General features: G+C 33.0%; 2 protein-coding genes across 2 annotated transcripts in view; both read left to right on the plus strand.

Annotated features, from left to right (window-relative positions):
* The window catches only part of LOC105619469 (dnaJ homolog subfamily B member 13-like), a 4,121-nt gene extending 873 nt beyond the window's left edge, over nt 1-3,248 (plus strand). The window contains exons 2-6 of the mRNA XM_012200987.1: nt 381-602; nt 889-1,033; nt 1,769-1,946; nt 2,481-2,652; nt 2,954-3,248. Of these exons, the coding sequence (XP_012056377.1) occupies nt 381-602; nt 889-1,033; nt 1,769-1,946; nt 2,481-2,652; nt 2,954-3,248 (1,012 nt within the window). The remainder of the gene's footprint in view (nt 1-380; nt 603-888; nt 1,034-1,768; nt 1,947-2,480; nt 2,653-2,953) is intronic.
* Nucleotides 3,249-4,466: 1,218 nt separating this feature from the next.
* On the plus strand, nt 4,467-12,885 carry LOC105619412 (folliculin-interacting protein 1). The gene is made up of 12 exons (XM_012200933.1): nt 4,467-4,567; nt 5,678-5,879; nt 7,063-7,152; nt 7,244-7,323; nt 7,392-7,471; nt 8,062-8,181; nt 8,253-8,484; nt 8,933-9,262; nt 9,333-9,417; nt 10,151-11,496; nt 11,781-12,237; nt 12,363-12,885. The coding sequence occupies exons 1-12, from the start codon at nt 4,467-4,469 to the stop codon at nt 12,573-12,575; spliced, it is 3,336 nt and encodes a 1,111-aa protein (XP_012056323.1). The 3' UTR covers nt 12,576-12,885.
* The last annotated feature ends 83 nt before the right edge of the window (nt 12,886-12,968 follow it).

Consider the following 12,968-nt stretch of genomic DNA (forward strand, 5'->3'; position numbering starts at 1 on the left):
TCTCTCTCTCTCTCTCTCTCTCTCTCTCTCTCTCTCTCTCTCTCTCTCTCTCTCTCTCTCTCCTCCCTCTATTTTTCTTCTCTCCTCCTCTCTTTCTCTCATCTCATTTTTAAATAATATTAAAACTATCAATAATATTAAAACTATTTTTACAAAATATTTTTTCTTTGTAATATCAAAAAGATATTTTGTGAAAAATTCTTCAAATATTATATTACATATTTTTATTGTTTACAGCAGTCTTTATTGTATTACAGCAGTATTATATTATATATAGTTTTTTTACAATATTATATTAATCATATGATTTATATAAAAAACGGGAATAAAAAGAGACGAAACATATCGCACCAACGAAATAGTATAGTTATTTCTTTCAGATATCGACGATGTGCTATACGATACAATCCCACGCGGCAAAAGAACGAAGGTGCTGAGGCGATTTTCGCCTTAGTAGCTGAAGCGTACGACGTGCTCTCGGATCCATTTAGAAGGGCCGTGTATGATCAATACGGCGAAGAAGGTCTTAAAAATGGTGTGTTAAGACCAGAAAGATTCGTGAAACCTTACGTTTATCATGGCGAGCCGATGCGAACCTTTAGGTAGAACCATTCAGCTCTTTCTCTCTCAATTTATGTATTCTGGAATTTAATAATAGCATCCCACACACACACACACACACGCACGCACGCACGCACGCACGCACGCACGCACGCACGCACGCACGAACGCACGCACAAAATGAGATATATGTATATTTATAGCTTACTTTTTCTCAGAGGAGAATAGATATTTATTTTTCATTGTAAATATTTGATAAACTTCACACCTAAAATTAAGCTTTCAATATTAGAGTTTTAATGTTCTCATCGCGAGTTTTATCATTAGAGAATTCTTTGCGACTGAAAATCCGTACGACGCTCTTCTAAATATTCTAACAGAACCTCAACCTCTACTTGAATTTCCCGAGGGTCAGGGTATAAAACGGAAAGAGGAATCCTTGATTAAAACCCTATTTTTAACTCTCTCGGAAGTAAGAAATCCATGTTTATAAATTTTTGTTTTTGCTCCGACTTTCTATTCTATTTATTATATTATATGAACATAAATACATACTATAGATATTTTTCTATTTTTTTGTATATTTCTTTAAGACAAAATTATTAAAAAATTGCAAATTATATTTGCAGAGACTGTTTTTTCTCTTTGTATGATTTTATTAACAATATCAAATCTCGATCATTTGATTGAAATTTTGATTTCAAGATTTTGTATAAAAACCCAGCAAACGAGAATGGATTGAAATGAATTGAAATGGATTCAGATTTTCAGAAATATTGATTCACGAATGTTAAAATGAATGTTTTTCAATCCTGAATGCATTTTTATTCATTTATAGGAATTGCATGGAGTATATCTCTATGCCTTTCAATCTAAAAATAATATTAGCTTTTTCTGTTCACGAAAATACATTGTGAATATTGTTCAATTCAAAATTTTGAATAGGAAATGCATCCAATTGAAATGCAAGTTTTTCAATCCAATTGCATCCAATTAAATCCAATTGAATCCAAAAAAAAGTATTCGCTATTTAAAGTATGCATTCGAATATAAATTTCAATCCATTTGAATCCATTCTCGTTTACTGGGAATTAAATTAAACATGAATTATATTCTTTTCATATGTTTAATGTTTAATGTATAAAAATCTTGTAAGAAAGATAAAATAATTAGCGTATGATCGGATAGTGAAAACTATTCGTCGTAGATATTTTTTGGCGGAATAAAGAAAATGAAGATCCAAAAGTTGGTTTTACTTGATGACGATAAGTCGATGACGTCGTCGATGGAGAAGATCTTGACGATACCAATTAAGCCGGGAATCCCAGCAGGTACCAAAATAGTATTTCCAGAAGAGGGTGATCAAAGTCCTATAAAGATACCTGGTAAGTATAAGTTCTTCCATTGCTTGATTTTTTTTTAACTTAGCTTATATAACCACGCTAAAGTATTACGATATGATTGCGATAATAAAAAAAAAGATAATAAAACATTTTCTTTGTAGCTGTCTCTCTCGAGTTTTTTTAATCATATTCTATTTTTATACTAATCGTAAAAGCAAACGGTTTCTTATATTTAAAAAAAAGTTACCATATTCTTCAGAGTTCAAATTAAAAGTTTAACTCTTGTATTATAAATTTTATCCTTTCATAAAGCAAAAAATAATTAGACATATTTTTCATTTAACGTATTTCTTTTTACAATAAATTAATAAGGTAGTGATAAATAATAATATAAAGTTACAATGAAATAGATTCGCGTAATTGATGATACAATCAAAGATGAGACGACTGATCAATTTACGATGTGACTATCGTCACGTAAAAATGCGAGTTCCGTAGAATAAAGGTTAAAGATTAATTGTAACGCACACAAGATGAGGTGATATCTTCACTAAGTCCAAGACACTGTCAGCGTAGCGGACGTTATCTTCGTCACGGAGGATCGCCCTCACGAAACGTTCTGGCGAGAGGGCTCGGACTTGCATACGACGGTCGATATCTTTCTGAAGGAGGCGCTGACCGGAACAGTGATCACGCTTAACACCATCGATGACAGAATTCTTCGGATTCCAATAACGTCGATCGTTACGTACGAAAAGCTGTTATAAAATTGCATCATGTCTCTTCCATTTCTCTCTTTTTCTCTCGATTATATTATATTGCATTATCTTTTATTTTAATTTGTCCTAAATTTCCAAAAGGTTTCGAATAATTTCTTTCGTATAAAAGATTATTCAAAATCATCATAGATTTCATTAATACTTATTTAATATTATTCAATTTCGCGATTAATTCTTTTTTTTTTAATTTACAGAATTAAAGACAACTTTATGAATGTTATCTAAATTTTTACTTTATTTTTACCTTTTACATATTACATCTTACCTTAGACCAGATTACACCAAATGTGTGCCGGGTGAGGGAATGCCATTTCTCGCAAATCCAAAGCAAAAGGGTGATCTAATATTGAGGTTCAACATCGAGTTTCCAGTTTATTTGTCGTTGACCAATAAGAACTATATTAAGAAAGCCTTCGAGGTATCTCATACGGATGTTGAGAATGCCAAGTACGTTCATCGCCTCATATTGGCCAACAAAATGCGCAGAAATGTCAACGACGTCGTTCCATTTCGACGTGGTGTGAATGATGAAACGGATCGATTGAAATTCATATGTGAAATGTGATTTTGCAGATATTTGCGCGTTATTTCATATGCATATTTGACGTGATATTCATATGTTTTTCGACATCGACCTCTCTAAGAAAGTATTAAGAAAGAAAACTCAAAAATTATCTCTTCTATAACTAATTATTTCATTGCAATAAATATAATCATATAATAATTGAATTATTATTTTGAGACTTGCATACACAACCTGTATTTGCTATGAGAATATTCGAATGCAAACATTATATAGATGATGTTTACAAAATAAAATACGATTTGAAAATGTAGCAAACTATTTTAATTGTATATACACATTTAATTTATATTATATTAAATCAATTGGCTTGATACTCTTTTTATTCTAAAAATATTGATGCCTGTATTATTAAAAATTAAAAGAATTTTGTTAATGAAATATCATTTATAGATAATTACGTAGGTAATTTGCAGGAATCTTCTCTTCTGACATTATAGACCAAAATAATAACTGATACTAATATCATTGAATCTTAAAGGCCTATCTTCTTCGTCTTCTTCTTCTTCTTTTTTGAAGAGTTCTAAACTAGTTCTGAATTAATACAAAATAAACAAACTATATCTGTTATCACTTATTGCACCAATCTCTAACTTATTGCACCAATTTAAAAGTGAAGTGAGAAAGATTTGGAGCGGAGAAAGAATAGACCTTTAAATACGCAACACGAATATATCGATATAGATATATCAGCAGAGCTGTCATGATTTCAAAGATTTCGAAGAGACCGCTCACTTTGGCAATTGGCGCAATGTAACGAGATATCTAACTCCATCTTACGGGATCTACTGATGATTTAATAAAAGTCGTCGGTCGGTAGTCCATGAATTCTCATAAGACTTACAATTCTCTTTGGAAAAATCTGTACATATGGAGGAAAAAATGTCATATGATGGTTATTAGGGAAAATTCTGGTAAAAACTCTCTGTATGGATAACGAGCTTGATTTGAAAGACTCTTGGCAGGAGGACATTCCATCAAGTTGCGACCAAAAAGTGGCCTCGATCGTGCTATCCGCCCCAGCGACGCTGAGCTATTATCTCGGGCAATCATATGACTCCTCCGCACGTGACTTTATTTACAGTAAGAGACTTAACCCGCGCGAACATGTATGGTGCAGTTCCGCGTGACATGATAGATGCAGATTTGCTCCGCGAGACGATGCGATAATTAATATAGACGGCGGGCCGTGGCTTTATAATGCCGTTGCTCGATAAACTACTACCTGCGAGGAAGAGCAGTCCGCGCGAGAGTGCCGTCGAGAGCTTAGTGTCCAGTGCACGAACAACTGGAAATGATAGGTGAGCAAGCGAGATTGCGCTGTTCCATTTCGGATTTCGTTTTCGTTCCGTATCGCTTGTGTGGATCCCTCCTCCGAAATGGCTCGCCCAGCATCCGTTCATTGTTATCGCTATGCACCTATCATATCGATCTCTTGTCAATCGCATAAATCGCATTACTATTCTGTATTGGCGCCAGAGATAAAGGCAGAATTTCACGCTTTGGGAAGAAAGCGGAATGAAATACATTTCTCTTTGTATCGCCAGGATGATGAAAGAAAAATTGTAATGGCGTTGAATTCATCAGGGGCCTTATCGAAAGCTTGGAATTTTATAATAAAGATTGACGCTTAAGGCTGTTTCCCTAACCTACTTCATTGTGATTACTTGGCTCCGTTCTCACCGCCGCGTCTACGGCTGTTTTACCAACACAACGTCGAGAAGCGATCGCGCGTCGATGAAACGTTTCGAAGCTTCTCCATTTGAGGGGGAGATATCATAAAAGCTTCATCAAACTTTTTTCTTTTTCATGCAAGTTGAATCAATTTTTATGCTGTATGTACAACATATATTGACTTACTCCAGCTTACATTAAATTATTTGATCATTATTTTTCTTTATTTTAATTTTATATAAGTAGTCACCTGTACAAATTATTATTTAAATTAATAATTTTATTCAAGATAATAATAAATAAAATAGTAATAAAATAAATAATATAAAAATTATGATCCTGAAAATGTTTTAATTTAGACTTGCACTAGAATTTAAAGACATTTTACTTTCTGCATTCACCATGCTGAAAGTTCGCCATATTTTATTCTAAAATGTTTTTTATTTTTTGTATTTAGCGGCCCTAAAAATTTTGTAACAAATTTATTAAATATTAAAAAATACTTTATTCTTTCGTTCAGTATTTTTCAGTATTTATAATTCATTGCTTTAATTCAATTTTTATATTTAATAATTCAAAACTTTTAGACGTAAATGAATTAGATGTATTTTTTATTTTTAAAAAGTCATATGTGAAAGAATTTATAATTATTACATTATTTTTATTTTATTATTTTTTAAACATCTTATATACTAAAAAAGCTTTTAAATGAAACGATGCATTCTATCAAGTTACAGGAATTCCGTATTGCAAGTTGGAGCGAATCAAGTGCGAATTTTGCTATTTCGAGAATGCGAATGGCGCGGTAGAAAACTTCTGTTTGATTCGATGACAGTCCAGAAACATCGAAGTAAAAACGAAACTGTGTGCACTGCGATGAACAACAATGCAGAGGGAAAATGCGAGATGCCCTTTATGAGGACTGCTCACGATTTCGAGGTAATCATCGAGTTTTGCATATTAATAAATCAAGCCATCAAATCAAACTATTAAATCGAATTATTATATTTATTAAATGGATTATAAACATAAATTTAATTAAATAATATCTAACATCATATAATAAAAATAACAATAACAACAACAATAATAATAATAATAATAATAATAATAATAGTAATTAAATTTAAATTTACAATTACTTAAATTTTACAATTTTTTTGTTGTTATAATATGTATGCTTCTACAGACATCGTATTTATTATAAGAATAAATGCATTAAATCAAAATGTTAATGTTAGGAATACACTGGATATCCGAAAAATATCCAGTATTTTATACTATCTGGATATCATTAACATTTGGCAATATATAATCGGCTGAAATTTTATATACTGAAAATTGGCGTCATTGATGCTAGAATTCTATTTTTTTCTAATCTTGTGTAGTATGATTTTGCATAATTATGGTAGTTTATATTGATAATCGAAATAGATTATTACTGGAAAATACTGAAATGTTATTGTCCATGACAAATTTAATAAATTAATAAATTTTAATTAATGTTGAATGTCAGTGTTGAAACTGTATTGCAAACAATCCTTTCACAGCCGATTAATTACTATCGCTATTTTTCCCTTGCTTTCTCTTTTTCTTTTAGAATTATGGGGAATTTGTATTGGATATCCGGAAAATATCCAGCTGGATAATTGCCCCCGAATATCCGATCGAATATCTAGTGTCACACATTCTTTTCTTTGACCAAATATCTAATATCCGGTATCTGATAATTTTACGATACACCTCTATAGTCAATATGCCTAATAATAGCATTAGAGATTTTGAACAAAAAAGTAGCAGCGGTAGTTCTTTCGAAGAACTGGTTTGTTTCTAGCTCTAATAAATATTTTTTGCGCTTCTTTATTCGATATCAAATTGTACTATAACCATTGTAAATAGCTTACCTCTATTCGAGAGCTACAGTAGTCGCAGTGGCAATATGGATATATGGCTATCATTTACGATGTCATTGATGAAGTGGAACTAGATGCTGCAGCACGCTAATAACGGAACAATTCTTTACAGTGTTGGCAGTGTATATCGGAACACAGCCTTAATCGACACTCACATCCATCCACAAATATTACATATATTATGTTAACGAAATGTCTAAAATTTTCAGCGAGATAAAACTGTCGAAGATGACGTGAGTCTCCTAAGCGAAATGGTATTTGGCACCGTGGCAATGACGTACAGAGGATCATTATTTAAAGTACAAGTCTAAAATAATCATTCTTAAAATTTTATTTTCGGAAATATCTATACAAATGTATTTTAATATCATTGATATATTTGATTTAAAGGTTCACTCGATGAATTCTCCTCCGTGCATCATGTGCACGAAAATCTTTCCTGCAACAGAACATGGCATGTGCAAGACAAGGTAAACTATTTCTTCAATGATCTTTTCTACTGTTGATTAATTTTATTAATCGTTTTATTATACTATAGTGAAAAAGTCTTGGATGAAGGATTAGGACGGTCCACACACATGGATTCTACTTCCAGCAATACTGGTATGCGATCATTTCGTAAGTATATTGACGATATTGTTACTTTCATATAATAAAAATTAACTCTTTTTGTTAATAACTTTTTTAACAGATTCTCGAAAATCTTTATTAAAAAATCTTTATTAAATACATCTTATAAGAAAAATTAATTTTTATGAAAAAATATTTGGGTTTATATTATAAATTTTCTTTTTTACAATAATGTATTTAATTTTAGATGTGACAATTAAAATAACACTGAGGAATCATTTTGTAACATCATGAATAGTTTCATTTTCGATGTATTTTTGCATACTGAATATGAATTTATTGGCTATCAAAAGTTGGCTATCACGTCAAAGTTTGAAAAAAATGGAAAAGAATGTGAAAGAAGCTAAAAATGTAATCCTTTTTGACGTTTTTCATTTTTCATTTTTCTTAAAATTTTGACATGCTAACTTTTGTCAATGTGTTTAGCAGACAAAAATACAGTGGAAATAACTATTCACACTTGTGTAGCAAAAAAGATTGAATTTTGTTCTACAGTGTAATGAAATTAAATATGATAAATATCTCTTGGAAGAATTCTCAAAGCGTCAGAATAAATCCTGATTAGGTTTCCATTGCAGAATCCCGGCCGAGTTCTGGCAATTTGTCAAGTAACGATTCGCACGTGGGTCCGCGAAAGAGTTCGACGTGCTCAAGTATTGGCAGCGGCTGGGACATAGACATAGCTCCGCCGACAGGCAGTAAGTTTATGCCAATGATTAGAATGATTGATTGTCGGAAGTGCATCGTAGCTTACGCGATGCTGATCTAGGTTCGCAATCGTTGGAGAGTAACGGATCATCCGGACTCGGCAGCCTCAGCAGTTTGCGCAGAAGATGGTTAAGAGCGGTCTCGACTTCTCTCGGTCGAGCGGACTCCGATGATGCTTTCGGGATGCAGCATTGGAACGAGAACGGAAGTGACGGGCATGACGGATACGCGAAACGGCACAAAACCAGGCTGGGTTTGACAATGTTAGTGCGATTGGCTCAGGGTCATGAAAGGTATAAAATTATCTTGTGTTTTTTTTGTATTGAAATTTAAAAAACGTTATTTGAATATAAGCATAATGATTTTAAATATAACTTCGTTGATATAAGCATATAAAGAGGCAAAATATACTGCAAAAGCGAAAAAAAAAATTAAAAAATCGAGTAATGTTTAAAAATTAAAAAATTAAGTAATATTTTATCAGAAATTTATCGCACACATATTCACGTCTAGACTTGTGTTTGGCTTCAAATTAAAATTACAATTGTTTATTAAAATAAATCAATCAAATTGATCTCATTTATTTATATAACGTAAAATAAGACTTTTTGTCTTTTAATGCAGAATATTATATAATAATATAATATATATATATATATATATATATATATATATACATACATACATACACCTCCAAAAAATTGATAATTTTATGAAGGTGAAATTATTTATAATTTGTAGCCAGATAAAAATGCAGCTTTTAGAACACATGGCTTTCTTAGAAGGGATGCTGGATCGGTTACGATATTTTTGTATCGAGACAAGCAACATTAATGGTTTCAATTATAAGAGGATGCAATTGACTGATAGAATGTGTAAGGCGACGTCTCGATTTGTCATTTCGCTGTTGCATGTACTACTTGATGTCGACGCTAACACACGCACACCTCTGTTGTGGCACGACATTCTACTTAATTCCGTGACAGTGAATGAGAAGACAAATACTTTGTATCGCAATTTGCAACAAATGTGTCAATTGTTCGATGAGCTCGATACAAAATCGACAAATTTGTGAGTGTAGAAGTGTAGATCACAGATTGAGTGAACGTTTCGATATTTATTTCAGTGTTTTTTCTTTTAGCTTTCTAAGCACTGTAGTAACTGCCGTATTAACATATCACCTCGGTTGGGTATACACTGTGTTATCTCCTCATGATCGGCACATGGTGAGTTAAAAAAAAATTGCAAAACTGAGAATAATCTTAAAATCAATACAGAAATTGTATGTATCGGATTAAAATGTCGTTATATAATGAGTAGAATAAAATTAATAAAATCTTTCAAAAATTTTACAGATTTACATATTTGTACTCTATCTATTGTATATTATCTTATAGAAAAAAGAAGTATTTTGTTTTCATGAAAGTTATTTTGACTTATATTTTATGAAGCTGTGAAATCTTCTAAAGAGTCAGATTTTGCAATATAATTATAACAAATAAAATAATCTGTTATTTACTTACGGCATAAATGTAATCAAAACTATATTTCGTCTTGCAGAAATAATATTTCATCATGAGATCTTTTCGGTTTCTTTTTTTATGAAGGCACATGCATATCTAGATTTTACAATTTGGTTCTTAAAATATTATAATAAATTATCAACACTTTAACACTGCACTTATAATGCAAATTAAATGAGATATCAAAACGAATTTTTATCCTTTTTATTTTACCGTTTTTTTCCAAGAAAAATGTTCCTTCAGATGACTTTCCGGATTATGACTATCGCAATTACAATTACATCGCAATTTTCTCAATATTTTTAAAATCGTAATTGGGAAAAAAGAAGTTCGTTTCCAACAGAAATCTTCAATATGTCAATATATAGTTGCTAATATTATTTATTTTATACGAGAATTCATTGAAATCAACATTATAATTTATCTCTATTTTCAGATCGAGAAATTAGGTAGCTGGTACTCTTGTAATCCATTGTGGGCACAACTTGGCGACCTGTACGGCGCACTAGGCAATCCTGTGAAAGTAGCGCATACCGTAATTGCAGGCGATCCTCGAAAAAGTGATTTGATTAATTCCGTTTTGTCGTTCCTATCTTATTTTATTCGCAGTGGGACGATACGAAAATACCAGGAATATCGCTGCACATCGCAACAAGATGTGCAAATAGCGACGAATATGCTGGAACAGGCTCGCAATAAACGACCGTATCTATTTAGTAACAAAAGATCGACGTGCATGTTCAATGATCGAAACGCCTTGATTCGCAGGTGCGAGTCGCGCGTTTTACCATCGCGTAAGTCGACACAATCGTCCGAAACCGGAACCGACAATATTAACGCACAATGCACTGCACGGTATGCTGCGGAACGACCGAGGCTCTCGCGATCAGTCAGTCCTCTGAAGCGTAGCGATACCATGAAATCCGGCCTTGACACGCTCATGATGAAATCGACCGAGGCTCTGCTAGATCTTAAGTTTCTAACGAAGGAATTTTTATTACGCGAAAATCAGAAAAGCGAGAAATACGAGCTGATGCAGGAGGATCGATATAAGAATAGCGAAAAAAATTTCAAAGTGTCGAACGAAGTGAAAATAATTGTTAGCGAGATTGGGTCGCAGGAGGATGTCACGTCAAAGGGATATCAGCCGCAAGATTTTCTGCAGTTTCCTTTGCGAGGTTTCGAGAAGAAGTTGGGTGTGCACGATACTGAAGAGAGTCTCGCGACTGGAAAGACTGAGCTGCATCAACAGCTGAATAATATGGATCCACTGAAAATATTCTACAGCAGACCTGAATTATCGCTTGATACGAACGATGGATTTAGTGACGAATTTAAGGAATCGCAAGTCTTCTTTACTCTCGGTGGGGAAGACAAACCCGCGAAGTTACCGTTAAGACCGCGTCTTAATAACAATTGTCAGTGTTCTTATACCTTTACGAGACTGCCTAGTACATCTGCACAACTTCCGGAGGGCGTATTGAGAAAGATCATCCAGCGAAACTTCCCTGAATCGTCGAAGAGCATGCAGCCTCCTCCGGAAGCAACGTCTAGTATGGGTGCGAGGTCCATAGGCTTTTGTTTGAAATGCAATGGTCAAGGATACGCTGCCTCGCAAGATTATGACAGCAGCAAACAAGTGTTGGAAACGCCGACGAATGCGACGGAGGTATTACGTACGTGTGGAAGTTCCGAAGGTAGTAGAACCATGAGACTGTCGCGATCCAACAGCCTTGAGGCTTTGATGGAAGCTAATAGCGTCGTGGAGTTACCAATGCCACAGTCAGTGTATTGTCGAAATACAATATAATATCCATTAAAATGAAGTCTTTATTAATTTTTTAAAGTTATGAAATTAAAAATTTACTTAAAATTTACTCTAGATCTTTGAATTTCAGATATAATTATCTGAATTAACTAACAGAATTAAGATACAAAACAGAAGTCTTCTATCTTAATGCCATCACTTCATTGGGAGATTTATATCAAAATAATTTTGTTATTTTGTTATTTTTGTTTTTATTTTCATTTTCATTTAGATTTAATATAACTATTTTTTGTTACAGATCAAAGAAAATTTCACAGGTCAAAACTGGATTAATTAGAGAAATGGGCTTTACGAAAACTCTTATGCGAAATAAGACTATAAATGACGAGACTAATATTCTAAATACAGGTTATACGTGGGGTTTGGTGCTACAAGGTATAACTAAGAAAAAGAAGAGGAGAAAAAGGAAGAAGCTATCAGAAGATGAAAAGGATAATTCCGAAATTGAATCAGAAGAGAAGTGGTGGTCGTGTATGCGTGAAGAAGTTATGGCCAGCGCTCGATTTCCAACGATCGATCAACCGGTTGCAGAAGCACTCTGCGTACTAGCCGACTTGGACACATGGCACGTCGGAATCTTATCAAATAATACGCCTTGGCAAAGTCCTCCACTACCGGTCGGAATGTCACGTCTGGTATCGAACATGTTGGAATCCTTTGCCTATGTATGGCGAAAATATCATTCTCCTATCCATGTGAGTTTTTTGTCAATTTTCAATTCAATTTAAATCTCTTTCTTTCTCCTTCTTTTTCTTAAACAAATTTTATTCTTCTAAATTATTTTTTATAAATAAGTAAATCTGTCAAACTAATGTTTTAGTGTATAGCGATTTTGGAGGCTAAACTGAGAGAATTATGGTTAAGAAGCGAAGCCTTGGCGGAAATGATGATGTCTATGGAAGAGTCTGATGCCAATGTGAGCAGCTTGATGAACGCTCTAGATCTCGATGCAGCGGACATACCACTTTTACTTGCGGTCGCAACCACTCATTCTCCGGAAATAACGCAAAGATTTGGTCTTACACTAACTTAAACCCGTTTGATTGTTTATATCAGTTTTCTCCTCTTGTTATTTTTATAGATATCTTTTGAGTAATATATCAGTAAGTTGTATTGTACCGAAGTAAAAAAAGCTAATAATTCTTCGCTCCGAATGGAATAACACATAATTAAGTACACAATATCTAAATCGTGTGCGCATAAATCAAATTAGGCTAGGTTAGATGTTAAGACTATTCTCGCGTTTAATCATTCGTTTCAGTGTTTTTTAATGAATCATATAGTTCTTATACAACTAAATCACAATGGCTGATATCTTGCTAATAAAGTAATAAAGTAATAAAGTAATAAAGTAACTGTCTATTTGATTTTTTACATGATTTAGGGCAAGGTAGCAATTGTACAATTTAATTAATAAATCCTAAAT

This window comes from Atta cephalotes (genome assembly GCF_000143395.1).
Source record: "Atta cephalotes unplaced genomic scaffold scaffold00021, whole genome shotgun sequence".
Lineage (NCBI taxonomy): Eukaryota > Metazoa > Arthropoda > Insecta > Hymenoptera > Formicidae > Atta > Atta cephalotes.